General features: G+C 45.0%; 1 protein-coding gene and 1 pseudogene across 1 annotated transcript; both read left to right on the plus strand.

Moving 5' to 3' along the window:
- The first annotated feature begins 375 nt into the window (after window positions 1-375).
- LOC122699178 lies at window positions 376-1,121 on the plus strand (annotated as a pseudogene).
- A 15,977-nt stretch (window positions 1,122-17,098) lies between these two features.
- Window positions 17,099-17,469, plus strand: LOC122700991 (40S ribosomal protein S12-like). The gene has a single exon (XM_043914015.1). It carries the CDS (start codon window positions 17,100-17,102, stop codon window positions 17,391-17,393), a length of 294 nt encoding a protein of 97 aa, XP_043769950.1. The 5' UTR covers window position 17,099; the 3' UTR covers window positions 17,394-17,469.
- The last annotated feature ends 9,212 nt before the right edge of the window (window positions 17,470-26,681 follow it).

The following is a 26,681-nucleotide window of genomic DNA, read 5'->3' on the forward strand; positions in this document are numbered from 1 at the left end:
CTCCATATTGATCTATAGAATCAATGAAATTTCTGTCAAAATTCTAGCTGCTTGTTTTTTCATAATTCAAGATGCAGATCCTAAAATCTATACAAAAATTTAAGGATTCAAAACTGAAAAAATAATTTTTTCAAAAACCCAAGATTGGAGGACTCATACTTGATTTGATTTTAAAACTACAAAATTATACAAAGACAGTGTGGTGCTGGTACACAAACATTAGCTCACAAACATTAGCTCAAAATGATTCTAAAAACCTAACTGCAGAGTTCAGGTATTTCAGGGCGGAGCAGGCGGAAGTAGGGGTGAGAAGCGGCTGCAACTCCGAGCGGAGGAGGCAGGACCCCAAAGGCAAGCAGGAGCTGGATAGGGACCATGGCCGGGATCACCACCATCGAGGCGGTGAAGCGCAAGATCCAGGTTCTGCAGTAGCAGGCCGATGATGCAGAGGAGAGGGCCGAGCGCCTCCAGCCGGAAGTGGAGGGGGAAAGGCGGGCCCGAGAACAGGCTGAGGCTGAGGTGGCCTCCTTGAACCGTAGGTTCCAGCTGGTTGAAGAGGAGCTGGACCGAGCTCAAGAGCGCCTGGCCACTGCCCTGCAAAAGCTGGAGGAAGCTGAGAAAGCTGTGATGAGAGCGAGAGAGGTATGAAAACCGAGCCTTAAAAGATGAAGAAAAAATGGAACTCCAGGAAATCCAACTCAAAGAAGCTAAGCGCATTGCAGAAGAGGCAGACAGGAAGTATGAAGAGGTGGCTCGTAAGTTGGTGATTATTGAGGGAGACTCGGAACGCACAGAGGAGCGAGCCGACCTGGCAGAGTCCCATTGCCGAGATGGATGAGCAAATCAGACTGATGGACCAGAACCTGAAGTGTCTGAGTGCTGCTGCAGGAAAGTACTCTCAAAAAGAAGACAAATATGAGGAAGAGATAAAGATTATTACCGATAAACTCAAGGAGGCAGAGACACGTGCTGAGCTTGCTGAGAGATCGGTAGCCAAGCTAGAAAAGACAACTGATGATTTGGAAGATAAGCTGAAATGCACCAAAGAGGAGCACCTCTGTACACAAAGGATGCTGGACCAGACTCTGCTTGACCTGAATGAGGTGTAGAACACCCCAGTCCCGCCCTGCCGCCGCTCCTCCCTCTCACCCCGACTCCGCTGAGGCCAGCCTGCCGGAAGCTGACCTTTAAACTGAGGGCTGATCTTTCACTGGAAGGCTGCTTTCTCCTTTCGCCACCTCTCCCATCCCCTTACTCCTGTGTCCTTTTCGCCAAACTGTCTCTGCCTCTCCCCAGAGATTCCAGCTGGGCTAGAGGCTGAGCACCTTTGGGAACAACGTTTAAGGAAATGTGAGCACAATGCAAAGTGTCTTTAAAAGCATGTTGTGATGTACACATTTTGTAATTACCTTTTTTGTTGTTGATGTAACAACCATTTGTAAAAAAACATTCCAGATAATTCCGTAGTTCTGAAGCAGCAGTTCAATCCCTTTCTCACTTTTGGAAGGTAACATTTCAGCTTATGCATATTGCCTTCTCCAGAGAGAAAGGGAAAAGGTTTGGGCCTGCCTTACTGAGAGCCTAGCAGCCCAGAGAAAGGCTCCATTTGGGGAAACCTCATTGCTCTGTAAAAAGTACCCACCAAACCATAAAGATGATTCTAGGAGGAGTTAGCCAAAAAAAAAAATAAAAATAAAAAAAGTGCTGTTCAGGTTTTCAGCTTTACGGTATCTTTGGACAACTTTTTTTTTTTTCTTTTTTCATCAGAAGTGACCAAACAACTAAGATGGTGAAACCTCTGAGACCAAATCCTTGTCCCAGCTCTACCCTGTTCCCAACTGCTCACAGAATGGATCATGTGCCCTTTATGTTGAAGTGACCACTTATTTGCTCTCCTGACTCCTTGAAAGGAAAGAAAATTATGTTTTGCCACTGATTTAGCCATATGAAATTCATCTCATCACCCTTTTCTGGGTCTGAAGCTGCTGTCTCTAAAAGTGCCGTCTCATTGTGCTTTGTATCAGTGCTGGAGAAATCTTGAAAAGCTTACGTACAAAACTTTTAAAATTTTCTATTATTTTGGAACTTTGCTTCTTTGGGGTTGAGGCACACTGGTCACCCCTCTGCCTGTGAGAGCTCTCTACAGTCTGTGGGCTAGCAGTGTGCTGATCTTTTGAACTTTCTTCCCTACCCAACCCCCCTTTTTTGATGAGGTTTCAGTGAGGTCTGTTAGGTGCATCCTGCAGCTTAATTAGCTTAAAATGTTCTCTCCTTTGGTGTGGTCTCTTTGGGGACCAACTGGGAGAAAAAAAAAATGAATAGTGTAACTGTTTTGATACTGAAATTGATAAATGTCTTTTTGAAATAAAGAACTAGTCCCTCCAAAAAAAAAAAAAAAAACCTAACTGTAAAAGCTAAAAGTCTAAAACTTTTAGATGAAAACATAAAATTAAATCTTCTTGATTTGGGGTTTGTCAATGTTTTCTTAAATGTGATATAAATCACACCTCATCACAGTATATAATCCTTTTTACATATTTTTCTTTATTAAATGGTTCATGGGTGGTGGCATATTTTTTATTAGCTTTTAGAGTGCTGAAAAAGTTGATTTTGACAATGTTTGATGCTGCTTTATGGAGAAGAGGATTTTCGGGGAGGTGTCAGTCTCAGTTCAGTTTAGTTGCTCAGTCGTGTCTGACTCTTTGCAACACCATGGACTGCAGCACGCCAGGCCTCTCTGTCCATCACAAACTCCCAGATGGTATTCCCATCCCAGAGTTTACTCAAACCCACGTCCATTGAGTCAGTGATGCCATCCAATCATCTCATCCTCTGTCATCCCTTTCTCCTCCCGCCTTCAATCTTTCCCAGCATCAGGGTCTTTTCCAATGAGTCAGTTCTTCCCATCAGGCGGCCAAAGTATTGGACTTTCAGCTTCAGCATCAGGCCTTCGAATGAATATTCAGGACTGATTTCCCTTAGGATAGACTCATTGGATCTCCTTGCAGTCCAAGGGACTCTCAAGAGTCTTCTCCAACACCATAGTTCCAAATCATCAATTCTTCACCACCCAGCTTTCTTTATGGTCCAACTCTCACATCCATACATGACTACTGGAAAAACCATAGCCTTGACTAAACAGAATTTTATTGGCAAAGTAATGTCTCTGCTTTTTAGTATGTTGTCTAGGTTGATCATAACTTTTCTTACAAGGAGCAAGTGTCTTTTATTTCATAGCTGAAGTCAGCATTTGCAGTGATTTTGGAGCTCAAAAAAATAAGGTCTCTCACTGTTTCCACTGTTTCCCCATCTACTTGCCATGAAGTGATGGGACTGGATGCCATGATCTTAGTTTTCTGAATGTTCAGTTTTAAGTCAATTTTTTCACTCTCCTCTTTCATTTTCATCAAGAGGCTCTTTAGTTCTTCACTTTCTGCCATAAGGGTGGTGTCATCTGCATATATGAGGTTATTGATATTTCTCCCAGCAATCTTGATTCCAGCTTGTGCTTCATCCAGCCCAGCATTTCTCATGATGTTTACTCTGCATGTAAGTTAAATAAGCAGGGTGACAATATACAGCCTTGATGTTTTCCTTTCCCAATTTGGAACCAGTCTGTTGTTCCATGTCCAGTTCTAACTGTGGTTTCCTGACTTGCATGCAGATTTCTCAAGAGGCAGGTCAGGTGGCCTGGTATTCCCATCTCTTTCAAAATTTTCCTCCGTTTATTGTGATCCACATAGTCAAAGGCTTCGGCATAGTCAATAAAGCAGAAATTGATGTTTTTCTGGAACCCTCTTGCTTTTTCAATAATCCAACAGATGTTGGCAATTTGATCTCTGGTTCCTCTGCCTTTTCTAAAACCAGCTTGAACATCTGGAAGTTGACGGTTCACGTACTGTTGAAACCTGACTTGGAGAATTTTGAACATTACTTTGCTAGTGTGTGAGATGAGTGCAACTGTGCAGTAGTTTGAGCATTCTTTGGCATTGCCTTTCTTGGGGATTGGAATGAAAACTGACCTTTTCCAGTCCTATGGCCACTGCTGACTTTTCCAAATTTGCTGGCATATTGAGTGCAGCACTTTCACAGCATCATCTTTTAGGATTTGAAATAGCTCAACTGAAATTCCATCATCTAGCTTTGTTCGTACTGATGCTTCCTAAGGCCCACTTGACTTCACATTCCAGGATGTCTGGCTCTAGGTGAGTTATCATACCATCGTGATTATCTGAATCATGAAGATCTTTTTTGTATAGTTCTTCTGTGTATTCTTGCCACCTCTTCTTAATATCTTCTGCTTATGTTAGGTCCATACCAATTCTGTCCTTTATTGCTCATCTTTACATGAAATATTCCCTTTGTGTCTCTAATTTTCTTGAAGTGATCTCTAGTCTTTCCCATTCTATTGTTTTCCTCTATTTCTTTGTACTGATCACTAAGGAAGGCTTTCTTTGCTCTCCTTGCTGTTCTTTGGAACTCTGCATTGAAATGGGTATATCTTTCCTTTTCTCCTTTGCTTTTTGTTTCCCTTCATTTCTCAGCTATTTGTAAGGCCTCCTCAGACAGCCATTTTGCTTTTTTGCATTTCTTTTTATTGGGGATGGACTTGATCCCTGTCTCCTGTACAATGTCATGAACAATGTCATCCATAGTTCTTCAGGCACTTTGTCTATCAGATCTAATCCCTTGAATTAATTTGTCACTTCCACTGTATAATCATAAGGGATTTGATTTAGGTCATACCTCAATGGTCTAGTGGTTTTCCCTAATTTCTTCAATTTAAGTCTGAATTTGGCAATAAGGGGTTCATGATCTGAGCCACAGTCAGCTTCCGGTCTTATTTTTGCTGATTGTATAGAGCTTCTCTGTCTTTGGCTGCAAAGAATATAATCAATCTGATTTAAGTATTGACCAACTGGTGATGTCCATGTGTAGAGTCTTCTCCTGTGTTGTTGGAAGAGGGTGTTTGCTATGACCAGTGTGTTCTCTTGGCAAAACTCTATTAGCCTTTGCCCTGCTTCCTTCTGTACTCCCAGGCCAGATTTGCCTGTTACTCCAGGTGTTTTTTGACTTCCTACTTTTGCATTCCAGTTCCCTATAATGAAAAGGACATCTTTTTTGGGTGTTAGCTCTAGAAGGTCTTGTAGGTCTTCATAGAACCGTTCAACTTTGGCTTCTTCAGCATTACTGGTCAGGGCAAAGACTTGGATTACCATAATATTGAAGTCTAAAGGGACAGTATTAGACCTCCTTAGTGGTAACGAAGCAGTTCTATATCCTGATGGTTGTTGTGAGTCTATTAATGACATCCAATTGCAAAGAACTAGATGCATGCACATGTGAACCATACTCACACAAATGTAACATTTTAAAAAGGTCAAGATTGATTAAAGTCTGTAGTCTAGTTCTCTGTATTGTATCGATATCAATTTTCTAGTTTTGATATTATACTAGTAAAAGATGTCAGTCTTTGATGAAATGTACCTGGGTCACTTTAATTGCACAATAAAAAGTAAGAGGGGACATAGGTACACTTGTGACTAATTCATGTTGATGTATGGCAGAAATCAAACTAATATTGTAAAGCAATTATCCTTCAATTAAAAATTAATTTTAAAAAATAAGTAAAAGAAAAAAATGTCTTTCCCAAAGAAGTACTTTTAAAACACTTATATAGATATCAGTTAGGTCTAACTGGTCCATTGTAACATTTAAAGTTTGTGTTTCCTTGCTAATTTCTGCTTAGTTGATCTATGCATAGGTGTGAATGCCACAGCAATCAGAGAAGAAAAAGAAATAAAAGGAATCCAGATTGGAAAAGAAGAAGTAAAACTCTCACTGTTTGCAGATGACATGATCCTCTACATAGAAAACCCTAAAGATTCCACCAGAAAATTACTAGAGCTAATCAATGAAAATAGTAAAGTTGCAGGATATAAAATTAACATACAGAAATCCCTTGCATTCCTATACACTAACAACGAGAAAACAGAAAAAGAAATTAAGGAAACAATTCCATTCACCATTGCAACAAAAAGAATAAAATACTTTGGAATAAATCAACCTAAAGAAAAAAAAGACCTATATATAGAAAACTATAAAACACAGATGAAAGAAATCAAAGATGACACAAATAGATGGAGAAATATACCATGTCCCTGGATCAGAAGAATCAATATAGTGAAAATGAGTATACTACCCAAAGCAATCTATAGATTCAATGCAATCCCTATCAAGCTACCAACGGTATTTTTCAGAGAACTAGAAAAAGTAATTTCACAATTTGTATGGAAACAAAAAACTTTAAATAGCCAAAGCCATCTTGAGAAAGAAGAATGGAACTGGAGGAATCAACCTGCCTGACTTCAGACTATACAACAAAACTACAGTCATCAAGACAGTATGGTACTGTCACAAAGACAGGAACATAGATCAATGAAAAAACATAGAAAGCCCAGAGATAAATCCATGCACCTATGGACATTTCTCCAAAGAAGATATACAGATGGCTAACAAACACATGAAAAGATGCTTAACATCACTCATTATCAGAGAAATGCAAATCAAAACCACAGTGAGGTACCATCTCACGCCAGTCAGAATGGCTGCTATCCAAAAGTCTACAAGCAATAAATGCTGGAGAGGGTGCAGAGAAAAAAGAACCCTCTTACACTATTGGTGGGAATGCAAACTAGTACAGCCACTATGGAGAACAGTGTGGAGATTCCTTAAAAAACTGGAAATAGAACTGCCATATGACCCAGCAATCCCACTTCTGGGCATACACACTGAGGAAACCAGAATTGAAAGAGACATGTGTACCCCAATGTTCATCGCAGCACTGTTTACAATAGCCAGGACATGGAGGCAACCTAGATGTTCATTGGCAGATGAATGGATAAGAAAGTTGTGGTACATATACACAATGGAATATTACTCAGCTATTAAAAAGAATGCATTTGAATCAGTTCTAATGAGGTGGATGAAACTGGAGCCTATTATACAGAGTGAAGTAAGTCAGGAAAAAAAAACATCAATACAGTATACTAATACATATATATGGAATTTAGAAAAATGTTAACGATGACCCTATATGAGAGACAGAGAAAGAGACACAGATGTAAAGAACAGTCTTTTGGACTCTGTGGGAGAAGGCGAGGGTGGGATGATTTGAGAGGGTAGCATTGAAACATATATATTATCATATGTGAAGTGGATCGCTGGTCCAGGTTTGATGTATGAGACAGGGTGCTCAGGGCTGGTGCACTGGGATGACCCTGGGGGATGGGATGGGGGGGAGGGTCAGGAGGGGAACACATGTGCACCTGTGGCTGATTCCTGCCGATGTCTGGCAAAAACCACTACAATATTGTGAAGTAATTAGCCTCCAATTAAAATAAATTAATTAATTTTAAAAACAAACCTAAAATAAATAAATAAATGCCTATATTATCAGAAAATAAGAAAGCAAAAAAGTAAGCAAAAAGATTAACTTTTAAATTTTCAAAATATTTAAAGGTCATAAAGTGGCATAAGTTAGAGCTCACACTATCCATGGGATTAAAATTAATCCCATAAAATTAGAAAAAATTATTATTAGCAATGAAGTGCCAGTAATAACAGATATCATGAAATGTTGGGGTATAAAGAATGTTGAGCCATTAGAGATGGCAAATGTTTTTAGCTTTCCTTCCTCTTTAATGCGTGGTTTTCCATAGTTTATTGATTGATATACATTTATATTAATATATCACCACTACAAATAATGTTTTAGTGAATTTTCTTATCATATGTCTTATTATGGTAAGGTATACATAATTTTTAAAATCACTTTTAACAATTTAAAAGTATACAATTAAGTGGCATTAAGTACATTCACAATGCTGTGCAACCATCACCACCATTTATTTCCAAAACTTTTTCATCACACCAACTAGAAACTGTGTATCCATTAAATTATCTGTCACCCTCCTCCTCCTCCCAATCCCTAGTAATCTCTCTTCTACTTTCATGTCTATGAATTTGCCTCTTCTAGGAACTCCGTATAAGTGGGATAATATAATATTTGCCATTTTGTGTCTGGATTCTTTCAGTTAGCATAATGTTTTCAAGGTTTATCAACACTGTAGCATGTATCAGAATTTTATCTCTATTTAAGACTGAATATAATATTCCATCATATGGATATACCACATTCTATTTATCCACCCATCAACTGATGGACACTTGGGTTGTTTTCACTTTTTGACCTGAGGCAGAGAGTTCTAGGATAGCTTGGGTGAGGCAGGTAGTTTTGAGGCATGAGGGTTGCAGGGAGCTCTGAACTTTCCTGGGAGGCAACCAGGGCTTTTGTTTGGTTCAAACTTAGAGTTAAAATAAGAGTTGGGGGGAAAGGCAGGCCACTCAAGCTCCCAGCATGGTAGGTCCACCTTGCATCTGCCTTGTGGGGACACCATGTAAATATCCTTTTATTGGTGAGGTGGCCATGGGTAAGCGGAACTGTGGAGGCCTGAACCCTGAATTTTAGGTGAGCACGGAGGTTATGGGAGGATCTGCTGAGAAGATCTGAAAGCTCAGAGGCCCTAATTGTGGGTCACCCAGGAACTGAGTCAGTACAGAGAACCATGTTCTGGCGTCCAGCTGAGCCAGAGCTGCTCTAACCAGCTCAGAACCTGCATCAAGTCTGCTGCTAGGACCCTGGTCAAAGGGCTCCTGCAGCACCTTCATGGGTCAGAGTCCTTCAATCAGAGCAGAGCAATGGACAGCACAGAGAAGAGACCCTGCCTCACAGGCCAGTGACCAAGACCTGGGAGCCAGGGGCAGCAGGGGCAGATACACGCAGATCAGCCATCTGCCTTTGAACTTGGAAAAATAGGGGGCAGACATCTGCAATCAAAACGGTGTCTGATGATGGGATACTGAGGGCCAGTAGCTGGCTATGCTGATTTCTTCCTGGTGCTTTCATCCCTGTTTTCCATTAAGCCTCCATGAGTCCTGGGAATTGGGATTGGGGCGGCAGTGATGACAAAATGCAGCATCATTGCAAAGACATCTGCTACTTTGGGGCTGGCAGAGGGACTTGCCAGGGCTGCAAGGGTTCTGTGCACTGCGCTGGCCTGTGCCCTCACCCAGGACACCAGGCAGCTATTCACGGAGCTGTCAGAGACTCCTGTCCCTAGGGGCCGCACAGACAGGCAGTCCAGGCCTCCTCTTCCCTCCTCCGACCCCTCACCTGGCAGAGTTCCCTCCCCAAAGGCGTTCAGAGATGAGCATCGCATTGTGAGGTGGGGCCCAGCCAGGTGCTTATTGACGGGAACTCCTGGCTGCCTTCCGAGGAGGAGCCAGGAGCCGGGTCAGCCAGAGGCCTCAAAAGGCTGCCGCCAGGCAGGCTAGAAAGGCCGGGCAGCGGCATCCGCGGAATGTTCTTTAATCCGCCTCCCGGGTTAGCCAGCCACGGGTGAGGCCCCCTCCCCTCCACTGCTCCAGCTCCACCATCTCCCAACTAAGACTGTCCCAGTTCCTCCACGACCAGGGAGAGGCCCCAACCCTCATGCCCATCACTAGGGGGATAATGTGTAGATACAGGTGGAAGTGGATATGGACCCACTTAACATACAGAAGTATGCTCCACATAACCAATACATCCTTTCACAGATATTATCTCAACTCCCTAATAAAATCACAGTTTTCTACTTTTACAAATGATGCCACATTCTTGCACTCACAACACATATTCCTGTGGGATGGATTTTTTGAAAATGGCAGTTGCTGGTTGGAAGGACAACATATTTAAAAGTTGGTGGGCACTGTCAAATTCCCCTAAAATGACTGTTCTAGCTCAAACTCCCACCAATACCCTGCCAAGGACTTTCCTAGAAGAATCTGGGCTGCTTGACAACATTTACCAGCAGTGCACACAGTTGCACATCTCCATGGCCAGCTGAGTATCGCATATTGTTACATTTGCATGTTATTACTTTTAAAATCTTTACTATTCTAACTCAAGTGAACACTCTGGTTTATACCCGCTTTGGGATTTCTTGCCATCTAAGAGTGATTTTATGTTTTTAGGTGAATGAAAAAAATATATTATGATGTGAACATTACATGAAATTCAAATTTCAGTGTGCATGAATAAGGTTTTATTGAACTGAGTCATGCTCAATCACTTATGCTTTTCTGAGACAGCCATGAAGGTAAGGGTTGTGACTGTAGGGCCCAGGTCTCTGGCCCTTCAGAGAAAAGATTTGCTGACCCCTGACACAGCTCATGAAAACCGTAAGAATTCACTGTTGTTTGTGAGACTGGGTCCTCATGTGAAGGCTGCTCCTTCCATCCCCCATTTCCCCTACTGAACCCCTAACTCTTTCCCACAGGCCTGTTCCTTCCACCCCGCGTGTCTCCTTCCCTTCCCACTAACTTCCCTGCAGGCCTACCCCCTGCCACCCAAGCCCCTCCTACATATTTCATGTCTCCTTCCATCCTCGTGGGGAGGTCCTATGCCTTCAACCCTAATGCCCCCTTTTAACCTCTGACTTTCACCCACAGGCCTACTTCTTCCATCTTCCGTGTTCCCTCCTCTTCCCTTCACTGTCCCCATAGACCTGCTCCTTCCACCCCGGGCTATCCCCTACTAGTACTTCCCAACCCTGCGTTATGGCTCTTGCTCTGTCCACCTTGGCCTGGGAGTCCACTGTGGACTCTCTGAAAATGGAGCCCACTGTGTCCATAGACTCTCCTGACTGCTCTTTCCACTTCATGTGCCTATTTCTGCAGAGCCACCCTGGCCTCCAGCTAGTACAGATGATGCCCCGGGATGGGACGACTCAGGCCATCCACAGGAACCTGCCCTGTGGAGGCTTTCTGCTAGGCGACCTCTCCCAGGATTAATATTGAGGATAAGGCTGGGCCTCCTGGGCCTTTGTCAGGGTGGATGGGGTGTATGAGCTGCAAGGTAGGCTCAGATCAGGCTGACCCTGATCTCCCGAAGTCACTGTCTGAGGCCAGCGTAGCAGGAAATGTCATAAACAGTACTGGGCTCCTGCACAGGGACCAAGGCCCACCAAGGGTCTCGCCCTCTGTGTCCTCTGCCCACCCTTGCCCCCATGAACTCCATGCCAGACAGACCCAGGACATACCTAGAGGCCAGAAAGGAGAGGCCTGGTCCTGCAATAGGTCCTGCATGACTGTGAGTGGCCGGAGCATCTCAGGTCCAGGCATGAGTACCAGGAGTGGTCATCACTGCTCCTCAGGCCTGATGCAGGTCTGATCCATGCCCCTCTATTCAGAGCCTGGACACAGACTGGGCACATCAGCTCCCCGCTGCCCCCTGCTAGGAAGCCCCTGCATCACGGCTGCCAACCTTCCCAGAAACAACCCTACACAGACAGACCTGTGAATTGCTCCTGAGTGCCCTAACATGAGGGGAAGCTGCGACTATACTAAAAGGAAGTGAAGCAAACAGGAACAAGCAGAACATCCAGGTCTCACCCTGGGGAGCACTCACGGAAACCAGAGGGGCACGGAGGGCCAGGTGGGAGGTACCCAGACCAGGAGCCAGGTCAGCCCTGTTGAAGAGCTTTGCTGGGGCCTGAGGACAGTCCCCCTGGGCAGTGACCTCAAAGAGAAGCCATCTGGAGGCCTGGCCGAAGGATCCCCGGCTACAGTCTGTGTGGAGGAGCCCTGGACATGAATCTCTTGTGGCTCACCTCCCTGGACCTCAGTTTCCCCAGCTGTAAAAGGAGGGCTAACAAGTCTTCCCCGGGAGATGACTTGAGCAGAGAGTACGTGGCCTGTGCTCCTTCCAGACACAGCTTCCCCCTCCCACAGCTGGTTCCCATTAGAACAAGGCTTGGATCCCACTGGTTAAGCGAACTTGTCAGGCAAATGAGGAAACCTGATCCTTCACTCATTCCACATTCCAGCCTTGGGAGCAGGCAGGAGCAGCATGCTCCTGTCTCCTCAACCCTGCCCTTCTGGACCTTGACTCTCAGCCGGCTCCAGAGGGCAGACAGGGACTCTTCTCAGGAAAAAGAGCCCTGGATCTGGCCCATTCCAGTAAGAGAGCTATTTGGAGACCACCTTCTTATAGCCTCCTCCTCTAAATGGCAACCCACTCCAGCTTAATCCTGTGGAGAAGAGCCTGGTGAACTGGAGCTCCATGGGGTCGTAAGGAGTCAGACATGACTGAGCAGGTTACAGCACACAGCACAGCTTTTGGTAGCCTAGCTTTTGGGGCCACTGGCTTTTGACTGGATTCCTGTTGACCTAAAACAAATAGATGCCAGCTATTTCTCCAGCAAAGATGGGTTTATCTGGGATCAATAGAGAATTGAAATTCAGGGTCTGCAACCATGGCAGGCCATGTGCAAGTTCTTGCTCAGCCAGGGGAGGAGAACTGTTTTATAGAGGGCAAAAGAAAATCTGGAGGGTTACACTAAACAATGAGTCTATGACTTTTCATTGGCTGAGTTCTGGCCAGAAATAGAGAGGAGTTTTTCTTATTCCTCTTGGGCTGTATTGCTGTCACAGAGAGGGAGAGCTCCTCTTTCTGGTGGCCCAACTCTATTTAAGTGAGGTTTCTGTTCATTAGTTTTTCACATTTCTCCACTTTTGAACTTTGAAAGTATCACAGATCAAGAGTCAGCTTTTCCAGTTTCAGCAGCTTTTTGTCCCTCAGTGCGAAGAAGGACCTTTCCTGGGTTGAGTGCCCCGTGTTGGAGGGTAAGTACAGAGGTTGGAAACCTATTGAGGTTACACTTGAGTAACAAGGAAGGGTAAGAGGCCTTTTTTTATCCAAAGTCCATATGTTATCAAGAGTATATCAAGGAGATTCAGATTGACATATATACACTACTATGTGTAAAACAGATCACTAATAAGAACCTACTGTATAGCCCAGGGAACTCTACTCCATGCTGAGGTTGTGACAAACAGGGGATATATGTATACATATAGCTGATTCGCTTTGCCGTGTAGCGGAAACAACACAGCACTGTAAAGCAACTAAACTCCAACAACAACAGCAACAAGAGATCAGATCAAGGCCCAGTCTGAATATCTTAGGAAGGTTGTCTGTTCAGGTGTCATTGGCTTCAATTCCAGGGAATACTTCCAGGTCACCAGATGATGTGCAGGTCCAGTCAGTTGCTTTCTTTACGTGTGTCATGTGAATCCAAGGATCTATTTCTTGGAGGGTTTTGGCACAAGAGTTGGTTAGAAATATTTAGTGGGGCCTTTTTAGTGAGGTTGAAAAGAGTCCTTCCGGAGGTGTCTTTTCCAAGAGAAAAAGTCTCCAGGTTTGATGGTATGATGCTTAAAGTCTTCATCTCTTGAAAATGCACTGTGAAAAGATTGTTCTATCAAAACATGGCAATTTTAAATGGAAACAATTAGGTCTTTGCCATACTGGAGTATCTCCCCTTTTATCAGTAGTGGGTAAAAAGTGATAGGAGGTAAGTACATTGGGCAGGCATCCTGTGACTATCTCTATGGGTAATAGTTCATGAGTTCCAAAATGCTTTTGACATTTAGAGAATCTCTATGAATGTTACCAGTTGAGTCTTAATAGCGCCACTAGTGCATTCAAGTAAACCAGAGTACTGAGGGCGGTAAGTGCAGTAAAGGAGCTGCTTCAGTGGCTCAGCAGGTAAAGAATCCTTCCACAATGAAAGAGACACTCTTTGACCCCTGGGTCAGGAAGAGTCCCTGAAGGAGGAATGGCCACCCACTCCAGTATTCTTGCCTGGGAAAAAACCCGCATGGACAGGGAAGCCTGGCAGGCTATAGTTCTAAGGATAGCAAAGAGTCAGACATGACTGAGCACACACAGGCATGCAAGTCCACTAAAAGTGTCATAAAACCAGCCAAACTGCTAGAGACCTGTTGAAGGACCTGACCCATAAAATGGGTGCCTTGATCACTATGATTCAAGAGGAATTCCTCATGTAGGATAATTTTTTTCCAAAAGAGTTTTAGCCACAAGAGGTAGTAGCCTGTCTGTATGGGAAAGCTTCAGTCCAAAGTGAAAACTGACCATGATTAAAACATACTTATATCCACTCGACAGAGAAAGTTATATGAAAGCCATCTGTTGCTGAGTCGGAAACACGTCTATTTGCAACCCCATGGACTGCAGCAGCCAGCCTTCCCTGTCCTCCACTATCTCCTGGAGTGTACTCAGATTCATGTCCACTGAGTCAGTGATGCTATCTAATCATCGCATCCTTTTGCCGCCCTCTTCCCCTTTCGCCCTCAATCTTTCCCAGCATCAGGGTCTTTTCCAATGAGTCAGCTCTTTGAATCAGGTGGCTAAAGTTTTGGAGCTTCAGCTTCAGCATCAGGCCTTCTGATGAATATTCAGGATTGGTTTCCTTTAGCATTGACTGTTTTGATCTCCTCGCTGTCCAAGGACCTCTCACGACTCTTCTTCAGCACCACAATTTGAAGGCGTTAGTTCTTCGGCACTCAACCTTCTTTATGGTCCAGCTCTCACTTCCATATGTGACTGCTTTGCCAGAACTCAAATGGTCCATTAGGCAGTTAAAAATGCCCAGGAGCAGTATGAACAGGCTTCCTTGGACTGTGTTTTGGACAAGCAGGGCAAGTGAGGTCGGTGCTTTTTGCAGCCTTGTTAATGCTTCCCCACCAATACAGATTCATGATTCTTTTTTCAGTAGATCAGTGGATTACTGCAATGTACAGTGGTGAGGAGTGGGAATTTTAGAGTCTCTAGTAGGATTGGGCTGTTATTTGGATTGAACCAGAGCTTTCTCTTTTTATTGAACCAACAGTTGTTGGATTTCCAATCTCATTTTTTCCTTTCTGAGGCCAATTATTGGGCTTCTCGAGCCAGTTTTTCTAAGTTTTCCTTTGGGGGAAATATTCCTTTGGACCATGACAGAGGTTTGGCTGCTGTTGGTTCCTTTAAGGACAGCATTCCTTGCAGAAATGTCAGCAAGGTGATTCCCCTTAGCTTCCAGAAGCCAATTTTAGGATGCCCCAGAATCTTAATAATAGCTAAAACATCAGGTACAATGTTTTATCCAGTAATTCCTGGACCTAGGGGCCATTTTAAATTTTATTTCTGCTGGAAGTAAGGAAGTCACGTTGCTTCCACAATATCCCCGAATCATGGGCTACTCTGAAAGCACATCTACTATCACCACAGATATTGGCAGTTGGTCCTTGGCTAAAGCCCATGTAAGAATGTATCAGGCTGAGGTAGCCATAGGTAAAGATGCTGCCTCAACAACATCAAAAGGAGTTGCAATAGCATACCCAGCACAATACTTACCACTGTTACCTTTAACTTTTAAAAAAAACAAAAAAACTTTTTTTAATAAAAGGCTGCTACTTTTTTTTTTTTTTTGATGCTGTGTGCAGACGTTTCTTTAGTGGCAGCAAGCAGGGGATATTCTCTACCTGCGGTGCATGAGCTTCTTCTCATTGCAGTGGCTTCTCTGGTTGCAGAACATGGGCTGCAGGCAGTGTGGGCTCAGCAGTTGTGGCCCGCAGGCTCTAGAGTGTGGGCTTCAGTGTGGCACACAGGCTTAGCTGCCTCATAACATGTGTGCAATCTTCCTGGATCAGGGATCAAACCCACGTTCACTGTATTGGCAGGAAGATTCTTAACCCCTGGTTCACCAGGGAAGTCCCAAGGCTGCTACATTTTAATCCTGAATTATGTGATTATCCCCAGAAAGGCAAAAGAAAAATGTATAAACTGATGACTATCTGGCATTATAATATAATGATATTATTTCTAAGATGATATTAAATCTCATTTTAAAATTTACTTTTTATTAATTTTTATTGGCGTATAGGGGCTTCCCAGGTGGCACTAGTGGTAAAGAACCCCCCTGCCAATGCAGGAGACATAAGAGGCCTGAGTTTGATCCCTGGGTTGGGAAGATCCCCTGGAGGAGGAAATGGCAACCCACTGCAGTATTCTTGCCTAGAGAGTCCCATGGACAGAGGAGCCTGGCGGGCTACAGGTCACTGGGTCACAAAGAGTTGGACACGACTGAAGTGGCTTAGCACACATGCATAGCTGCTCTGCAGTGCTGTGTTAGTTTCTGCTGATGGCAGAATGAGTCAGCTGGATATACTTATATCCCCTCTTTTCTGGACTTCCTTCAATCCCATTCCTGAGCATATACCCAAAGAAAACCGTAATTCAAAAAGACACATGCACCCGAATATTCACTGCAGCACTATTTACAATTGCCAGGACATGGAAGCAACCTAAACGTCCATCCAAAGAGAAATGGGTGAAGGTGTGGAACAGGTATACAATGGAATGTTACTTAGCCATAAAAGGAACAAAATCATGCCATTTGTTGTGGATGGACCTGGAGACTGTCATACACAGTGAAGTAAGTCAGAAAGAGAAAAAAAATATTGTATAATAGTACTTATATATGGAATCTAGGAAAATGATACAGGTGACTTTATTTGCAAAGCAGAAATAGAGACACAGATGCAGAGAACAAACATGGATACCAAGAGGGGAAGGAAGGGTGGGATGAATGGGGAGATTAAGACTGTCTGTCATAAACTCACTACTATGTGTTATAAAATAGATCAGTAATGAGAACCTAGTGTATAGCACAGGGAACGCTCCTCAGTGCTCTGTGGTGACCACTGTTACCTTTTAAATAAGAACTCCGAACCATGAGACTCAGCATTACCCCGAGGAGCTTCATCACAGGGGTCAGGAGGTGACCCATCAGCATTCAGCAACTGAAGAAGAGGAACAGGGTTAAAGTCATCTCAGCATAACAGCAGTACAAGAGGAGCAGTTAGCAAAAGGACTTCACAGGATGTGCGGCAGCTGGCTGAGAAATGGTAAGTGTGATGAAAATCCAGGAGGGCTTCTACTGATTGAGGTACAAAAGTGGTTAAAGAAGATCCCACAACGATTTTCTCAGTGGCCTTAATCAAAAAAGCAATGGCAGTAATGGCCATAAGGCAAACTGGGTTATCCCCATGTGGCCAGGTCCAGCTTCTGGCTATAATACTCTATGGGTTGCTATTTCCCTGGAGGCGGAGGCTTCAGTGCATTCAAGATTCGGCTCTGCCCGTAATCCACTGCCATGGCCAAGGAAGGCATTGCTGCTGGAGGTGTCATGGACGTTCATACTGCTCTGCAAGAGGTGCTGAAGACCGCCCTCATCCACTATGGCCTAGCACATGAAATTCACGAAGCTGCCAAAGCCTTAGATAAGCGCCAAGCCCATCTGCGTGTGTTTGCATCCAACTGTGATGTCAAGTTGGTGGAGGCCCTTTGTGTTAAGCACCAAATCAACCTGATTAAGGTTGATGACAACAAGAAACTAAGGGAATGGGTAGGCCTCTGTAAAACTGACAAAGAGAGAAAACCCCCGTAAAGTGGTTGGTTGCAGTTGCGTGGTGGTTAAGGACTATGGCAAAGAGTCTTGGGCCAAGGATATCATCGAAGAGTACTTCAAATGTAAGACATGATGAAATTAAAAAACTGGGTTCTTGTTTAAAAGAAAAAATGCTCTTTGGGTTGATGATGGTTCCTTTGTTTTTGGGTGAGTACCTCAAGGGCATTCCCTTTCTTTTCACATACAAAAAAGAAAAATGAATCTGATAATTACTATGCCCAAGAGTAAGGTTCATCAAACTCTCCTTTAAGGCCTTAAAGGTTATATTATTCAGTTGTTCCCATAAAATTGGGTAGGGGTTATTATTCTTTAGTTAAAAAAAAATGCAGAGGTTTGGCCATAAAACAGAAATTTGGAATCCAATTTCACTAATAACTGACTATGCCCAAGAAAACCTTGCAGCTGGGTTTTGGGAAACTTAGGACACCATGAAGCCTCTCTGGATCAAGGTGTAGCCCTTCTTCTGATATCAGATGCCCTAAATATCAAACCTGGGTTTGGTCAAATTGCAATTTTTCTTTGGTGATCTTATATCCTTTTAAGCTAAAAATTTTAGCAAGTGGAGAGTGTCTTCCTGTGAGGAGGCTTGAGAAAGAGAGCAAAGATGCAAATCATGTACATATTGCAATTGAATAGAACCTCTTGGAAACCTAAGTCATAGAGCCTTTAGGATTTGTGAGACTCCCAGTAAAACCCCAAGGCATTACTGTTCCAGGTGAATTAATTTTCTTCCCAAGTGAAGGCAAAAGGTATCAGCTAGCCCTACCAACTGAAGTGTGGAAGAACTGAAGCACAGCACGAATCAATTACAGTAAAGAATTGGCTTCCAGGGGGGATGGACGTTAGGACGAGGGTTAGGAACAACAGGGTGTCAAGGGATAACAATGACAATGTTGTTTATTGCTCAGAGGTTTGGACACACCTCCACCCTTGGCCCTTAGGTTTTATCACTGGTAAAACAGGAGTGCTACAGGGGCTAGTCCAGGAGATAACAAGGCCTTGAACTTGTAAGCTTCTATAACGGGCTTTATGCCTTTAAGGGCTTCTTATAGTGCTATATATATACATTCTTGGAAGAGGTTTTGAAGGATATATTTGAATCTTGATGGGAGATACGTGTGAATTTTTCCAAAATCAGTTGGACATTTTGCCCAAAGGAAGATGGTACCTAATTCAATAAGGACAAATTATCAGTGTTTCCAGAATCAGCTCTGCCATCAGAGACAGAGCAAATAAAAGGTGTCAAAAGGTCATTTAATTTACCTGATAGACCACTTTGATGACTGCTGCCAAGTTCTGGAATTATTTTCTCTTTTTCTGAGAAAATTCCAGCATGATACTTCTTTAAGAAATCTCAGCCTATTGCTGTCCACCTGGAACTATCACAACATTGTTAATCGTCTATACTCCAGTGCTAAATAAAAAGCAAAAAAAAAAAGTCTTGGCCGAATAAGTAGATGGGGCAGAGAAACTAAAGAGAAAAGGGTGTGGACCTTTCATAGTGCTTAAGCAAAAGGGACTAGGTTCATTAACAGGAACCTGTAGTGGTTCATGAGAGAGCCCCTCTATTTAAGCTGCTTTGGGACTCCAGGGTAAGGACCGCTTTATTGTAGTAGGTTGAGTACTGAGAGTGTGGTTCTCTCGTCAAGTAGGACTGGAAGAGACACATTTCTAATCTGAACAAGTATTTCTGCATGTTGATTAAGAGGATACATCAGGAAGTGCCTTTGTAGTTCCTTCAAACTTGTCGTTGAAAACTGGAGGGACGTTGGAAAGATTCGTTAAAGAGCTACAGGAGCCTAAAGCACCTAAATTTGTAACAATCTCTTTTCCAATATCATGCGTGTGTGCTGTCACTTTAGTCGTGTCTGACGCTTTGCGACCCAGTGGACAACTGTCCACGGGCTTATCCCAGCAAGAATACTGGAGTTGGTTGCCATTTCCTCCTCCAGGGGATCTTCCCAACCCAGGGATCAAACCTGTGTCCTCCTGAGGCTCGTGCATTGGCAGGCAGATTCTTTACCACTAGCACCACCTGGGAAGCTGTCTTCCTTTTAGGTGACTCATTTAGAGTGTGATAAAGTTTGTTTTCCAGATTAACTAAACGTGGATAGGCATAGTTTCCCATTCTGTCCTGGTTCATTTTACTAGAAAAGAAAGAGTTGATTCAGTCCATTAATAAACATAGAATTAAAAGCTACCCTGGTGGAATCAACATCTGAAGGAAGACCAGAATTTTCTTTAAAAATAATCTGAAGTAAATTATAATAGTCATGAAGATGTTCTTCAGATATTTGTGTTCAAGCCTGACTTTTATTCTAATCAAAAGGCTTTGAAAAAGCCCTAGGAATTATTTGATGAAGCTTCCTAGTGATTGTTAGCAGGCCGATCTCCTGGTTGTAACACTAGAGCCCTTTCAAGGTTTTCCCAGTTAGCAGTTCTCATCCATTGCTGGATCTGACCCTCAATGACAAGCACATGAATTAGCCAACGTAAGTCAGAGAAACCAGGATGGTAAGTTTGAATGACTATATTAAATTCCTCAGAAAATATCTGAGGATTTTTGGTCACTTTGGGAAATTCCTTAACTATGATTCACAGTTAGGCTTTAGTCTAGGGAATATAAGAAATTAAGAATTTAGCCTCTGGGTCCTCAGAGGCTTAATTTTAAAGGAACAGATTCTAACAACTTCAAAGGAAAGGGGAGTGGAGAGAGTTTCAGAGAAAAAGGAAATTTGGTGAAAGAATTACGATAGGAGAATTGAGAGGATGGCTGCAAAGTACCAATCAAAATAGGCATTCCATTCAGTTTGGAAAGTTTTAGAGCTATGATAGTCTAACTTGGTTTTAAGAAAATTAATTTTGGGGATTTCAAATTTTCCCATAATGGTTATTAATGTTCTAAATTGTATTGGTTAAGTTTGTCCATTTAGTTAGAATTGTGCATAAGGAAGGACTGTGGTTTTTAAATATAAAATTACCCCAAGTCCCTGTGTCTCGGGACAAGCTCAAAATATATAGGTAACTAGCATCCCATTTATTAAGATTTCTTCTCTAGAGTGGAAGAATGATTTTCAAATGACCAAACAGCCTACGGCTCAAACAGCTTACAGTTCAAACAGTTTAAACATTTCAGATAGCTCAGGCAGCTTGCAACTCAAATAGCCTGCAGGCCTAATACCAGCCAGTTCTAAGGAAACAGCTTTGTCCTGAAGGAGCCAAGCTGAAGGTTTAGCCCAGTTCCCAATGGCCAACCCCTACGACAAATGAATAGGCCAAAGGCTAAACTGGCACAGCTCCAATGAATTAGCCTTCCACTCTCCTCCCCACCTCCATCCCATTCCCAAAGGAATGTGAAGACTAGCCAGTTCCAGGGGAAACAACCCCAGTTCCAAAGGGAATTTGTCGAAGGCTAGCACATGATGCCAAAAATGAGTACTCATGTACAGAACAGGCCTTAACCAGAAAGGATAAAACTTTAAATTGATCTCAAATAAAAACTGGAGAGCTTCAAAATACAAAGACAGCATGAATTTGAATCCAGGAGAAAGATGTATCTTCAAGCCCCAAGGTCAGCAAGAAAAGCCATGAGTGACAGTGGGACCCTACACCTGTTTGCTTCCCAGCTCTGGAGCCTTCTCTACCCCCTTATGGGCTACCAAAATGTTGACCGCCAGTTATTTCTCCAGAAAAAATGTGCTTACTTGGAATCAGCAGAGAATTGAATTTTGCGGTCTGAAACCATGTCGTGCAAGTCCCTGTATGGCTAGTGTAGGAGAACACTTTTATAGAGGGGGAAAGGACCTCCGGAGGGCCATAGTAAACAGTGTCTGTGATCTTTCATTGGCTGAGTCCTTGCCAGGAAAGAAGAGTTGCAGGGTACAAGAGCTCCCCCTTCTGGTCTCTTGACTATTTAATTAAGGTTTCTGTTTATTACTTTTTTTTACAGCCCTAAGAGAGGTTGGGATGCTTGCCCCTGTTCCAGGAACCAAACACCACCCTGTCCCCTTACTCTGAGAGGGCCCACCCCGTGATAAGGAAGAGCAGAAGCTGCCCCAGGACCCCTGGAAGCCCACCATTCTTGTGCCTATAGAGTTACAACTCAGCACTGCACACATCTCTCCACCTGCCCCAGCCTGTCTTCTTTCCCCATTCTGCCTACCCGGCCTGTGTCTGCCCCCAGCCTGGCCAAGCCATGGGGCAGTCTATTGCCCAGGACCCCCGAACTGGAATGACCAGGACCCAGTGTCCTTGCTTGCTGCAGAGCTCCCTGCCCCACCTGCCTGGAGGCTGCTACATCTTTCCCATACCACTGTGGGGGCTCTTTGGCATTGTACAGGTGAAGGTTAAAGGGACAGAGAAGAACTGACCCCAGGGAAGCTGGTCCTCAGGACCCGCCATACGTGCACAGCAGGGATTGTGGTCATGCTTTGCACACATGTGTGAACTGCGTGTGGGTACCATGTGTGGGTACAGGGGTTGGACCTTGTGTGCTTTTCTTGGGGGGTACTTGGTGCCTTGACCCTGGCTCTTAGCCCCTAGATTGACCTGGTAATGGGGAGGTTCACACTGGCACATCCCTCCAGAGAGCAGAGGCCTCGGTCACTCCCTGTGAGGCCCATGAGGGAAACTGCCATGAGTATTCATTCTCTAGAACAGGAAGTGAAGCTTGCACCTGGCCAAACATGCTGCTCCTCCTGGGGCACAAGCCCAGGGCTCTCTGGCCCCATGGCCTCCTAGTGTTGCACTAGGTCTCACGGGAGAGAGAGCTGAAGACTGTTTTAGGTCCTAGGACCTTTTGTCTTCAGGCACCGGGGCTCTCGTAGCTGTAGGGGAGGACCTGAGGCAGCCCAGGTTGGGTGACTGGTGATCCTGGGAGGTCGTGGGGCTCAGGGCTCTGGAGACAAGAGCCTCCGGGCTGTGTTGAAGGCGTGGCCCACCAGGGACTCAGGAGGTGGGGTTGGCCTTGGCCCACCGTGCCGCACAATGGAAGCCAGTCAGGACCCCTCCTTGAGTGGGACTCTGCAGGCCCAGGTCCACCCTACTCATGGCATTCTGCGATCCCAGATTACTTAGGACCTGGCAGGGCAGGGTCTCTAGCTGCCAAGTCCTGAGACCTCTTGACTTTCAACTAGGGATCGCCATTTCCCTCGGGTACCCACCTACCTGTCCACGTCACCTGTGCTCTGGGCATGTGCCTCTTACTGTTTGGACCCTGGCTCTAGGCCTCCGCCTGACCCTGGTCCCCACCCCCTGACTCCTAGGAGTCTGTCTGCACCAATCCATAGCGGTTCTGCTCCACACCCTAGGCGGCCTCACTGATGTTGCAGGATGTCCACCTCGAGGGTTTTGCTGGAGCCCCTACCCTTTATCAACCATCTAGAGCATTGGTCCATACTGGACACACAGGCAGGCACTTGGGAATGCACACCCATGCTCGTGTGTATGCACTGTGCACACATGTTCACACCCTTGCACTCACACATGTGCAAACAAATGAACACTTGCATATGCACACACATGCACTTGTATGTGCACTCACACCACACACTCACACCCTTGCACTCACACAAGCCTTCACTCACACTAACACACTTGCACGTGTGGGCACAGCGGCACACATGCAGTCAAGTGCACACAGTACGCAGCACACACACATGAGGATGTTCATGGATGCACTCACCTGCATGAACACATATTCATTGCACACTCTGGCATGCTTGCACACATGCAATCATATGTACACATTACACCCACATACATGCTATCACACACAAACACCTGCAAATATGCGCACTTGTACACATGCATGTATGCACGCATTTGCACATGCACAGGCCCACTTACACGCATGTGATGACATTCACAAGAACTCATAAGAGTTCAGGTTCACTTGTGCTCTGGCCACACCAGCTGTGCCCACCTTCTCCCATACAAGCCATCCTCTTTCCTTCTCTGGACTTTGAGTTTCAGTTGCCTCCTGTACCCTACCTGTCCCCTCTATCTGGTCAGCTTGTGGTAAGCCCACAGGGTCCAGTTCCTAAGAGCTTCCACTGTGCAATGCCAAGCTTCTCAGGTGAACCCCTATAGCAGTGGTTGTCTGTCTGCATATGCCTCTTGAGGACAGGACTGCTCCAGACATATAACGCTACCCAGAAAATACCTGCCTAGCTTAATCAGTAGTGACTTACCCTGACTGCCCTCTGCCAGGGGCTCAGGCCCAGACGGGAGTAGAAATGATGGGCTCAGCCCCTCATGGCACTAGGTCACCCTCCGCTACAGGGTCAGCAGCCGGGGTCAGACCACAGAAGCGGTCGGGCTGGGAGCTGAGCCCGTGGGTGTGGCTGTCAGAACTGAGCCTTTATGTATGCACACTCGCGCTCACCAGCAAGTGCTGCATTCCCAGAGCTGGGGCTTCCCCATAGCCCCAGGGCTGCGACGGGGCCACACTTCCAACCAAGATGGCCATGGATGGGGGCGGCTGGACCTGTGCTCTGGGCCTTGAGCATGGAGCAGGGACCCAGGCCCAGGAAAGGGCCAGCTGCATGAAGGGGGGAGGAGGGGGAAGGGGGAGAAGAACTCAGGGCCCTCATTAGTGGGGCACTACTCGGGATGGACACAGGTAACCGTGGCAGAGAGGGGCCAGCACAGATGGCCTTAAGCCACAGCTGGAATGGACTCAGAGTGAAGCAAGTCTAACCCCTCTTCTTGCAGATAGAAGACGGAGGTCCAGGCAGGGACAGTAAAGCAGAGGTAAAGCTGAGCAGAAGCTCAGGACCCAGACACCCAGGAAGAATGGGGGTCCTGGTGAGGCTGAGGGGACAGCGGTGGTTCAAACGCAGGGCAGGTCATCGCATGGGGACAGACACAGGACCAAGGGATGGTGCTGGGAGTCCAGGGACACACCGAGCCTCTATGGCCAACGGATTTCACCAGGAATACAAAGATCATTTGGGGTAAAGAATCTCATCCGCAAATGATGCAGAAACAGCTGGATGGCCACACACAGAGGATGGAGTTGGACCCCAATCTCAATTAACCACCCACCCAGTTAACCGAAACGGATCATAGATGTAAAGCTATAAAACTCTTAGGAGAAAACACAGGGATAAATCTTCATGATCTGGGATTTGGCAGTGAATTCTTAGGTATGATGTGTAAGTAATAAAAGAAAAATAAGATTTCACCAAAATAAACTTTTGTGTATCAGAGGATATTATTAACAAAGTCGAAGACAATGCACAGAATGGAAAAAGTTTTGCAAATCATACATCTGAAAAGAGTCTAGTATGCAGAATTTAAAAGGATGTCTTTCAATTCACCAACAAAAGGACAAACAACCCAGTTAAAAATGGGCAAAAGACTTCAACAGACACTTTAAGGAAGATATGACAAATGGTCAGCAAGTACATGATACGAAGTTCATTATTATCAGTCATTAGGATCATACAAATTAAAATCACGACAAAATACTACTTTACATCTGCTGAGATACAAAAAAAGGAGGAAAGTAACAAGTGTCAGCAAGAATGTGTAGGAATTGGAATCTGTGTAACTGCTAGTGAGAATGTAAAGTGGTGCATTCACTGTGGAAACAAGAATGGTGGTTTCTCTAAATGTTAGAGAATAACCATATGATCTAGCATATGGTTATTCCTTAGGATTCCTAGGTAGTGGAATCTTAGGACTGAAAGCAGGGACCTGAGCAAATACATATACACCCTTGTTCACAGCAGCGCTATTCACAATAGCCAAAAATGCAAACAGCCTACCCATCAGTGGATAAGACATACAGTGGAATATCACTCAGCCATAAAAGGACTTCCCTGATGGCTCAGATGGTAAAGAATCAGCCTGAAATGCAGGAGACCCAGGTTCAATCCCTGGGTAAGGAAGGTCCCCTGGAGAAGGGAATGGCAATCCACTCCAGTATTCTTGCCTGGAAAATTCCAGAGGAGCCTGGCAGGCTACAGTCCATGGGGTCGCAAAGAATCAGACACAACTGAGCAACTAACACCCACACACACACACACACACACACACACACGCAGAGGAATGAAATATGACACATGCCATAACATGGATGGATCTCAAAAATATTGTACTAAATGAAAGACACCAGGTGCAAAAGGCCACATATTATTTGATTCCATTTATATGAAATGTCCAGAGCAGGCAAATCCACAAAGACAGAAAGCAAGTTGGTGGCTGCCAGAGACCAGGGGGAAAGGAATAGAGAGAAACTGCTTACTGGTGTTTTATTTGGGGGTAACAAAATGTTCTGAAACTAGATAAAGATGGGACTTCACAAGACTGTGAATGCACCAAATACCACTGAACTTGAAATGGTTACCTAAAAATAGTTACTTTCATTTTATACAAATTGGACTGCAAGGAGATCCAACCAGTCCATCCTAAAGGAGATCAGTCCTGAATATTCATTGGAAGGACTGATGCTGAAGCTGAAACTCCCAATACTTTGGCCACCTGATGCAACTAACTGACTCACTGGAAAAGACCCTGGTGCTGGGAAAGAGAGAAGGCGGGAGGAGAAGGGGACGACAGAGGGTGAGATGGTTGGATGGCATCACTGACTGTATGGACGTGAGTTAGAGCAAGCTCCAGGAGTTGGTGGTGGACAGGGAAGCCTGGCGTGCTGCAGTCCACGGGGTCACAAAGAGTCGGACACAACTAAGCAACTGAACTGAACTGATCACCTCAACAAAAAGTGTAAGGCCATGTGGGGTAGTTGGGGGTGACCAAGACAGGGTACACAGAGAGAGTGCAGGAGAACACGGTCAGAAACTGTCCCGTAGGAATGAGGGGACCACCAGGGGGTCCCCTCAGAAAGCCTGTTGACAGCCCACTCAGTGTGGGCCGCAGTCCCGGGGGGTGGGCCCTCTCCCATAGCACCTTGGCCTCACCAGCACCTCTGCACCCCAGGCCCCACAGGCGAGGAGCTGGAGAAGAGTCAGACAGGGCCAGGCCACAGCTGCCTAGGGGAGGGTAGAGAGCCAGGGGGCAGAATGGTGGGGGGAGTGTCAGCAAAGCTTTCCCACAGTGTTGGCTTGCTCCAATGGACACCAGACTGCTGCCTGAGGGTGGGGCCCAGGCCTTGGGAGCCCCTGGCCCCTGTGCCCAGCGTCAGGCCCATCTAGGTCTGCCAAGAGCCGTCTCCCACCCCAGGCAGGCGAGCTGGCCATGGAAGCTCAGTGCTATCTGCCTTAGTGCCTCTGGGCCAAGCCTCAGGGGGAGCTCAGAGGAGTC

The sequence above is a fragment of the Cervus elaphus genome, chromosome 9, assembly GCF_910594005.1.
Source record: "Cervus elaphus chromosome 9, mCerEla1.1, whole genome shotgun sequence".
In the NCBI taxonomy this organism is placed as follows: domain Eukaryota; kingdom Metazoa; phylum Chordata; class Mammalia; order Artiodactyla; family Cervidae; genus Cervus; species Cervus elaphus.

Excerpts from the sequence above, each read along its gene's own strand:
- LOC122700991 (XM_043914015.1), top strand. The coding sequence starts at position 17,100 with ATGGCCAAGGAAGGCATTGCTGCTGGAGGTGTCATGGACGTTCATACT.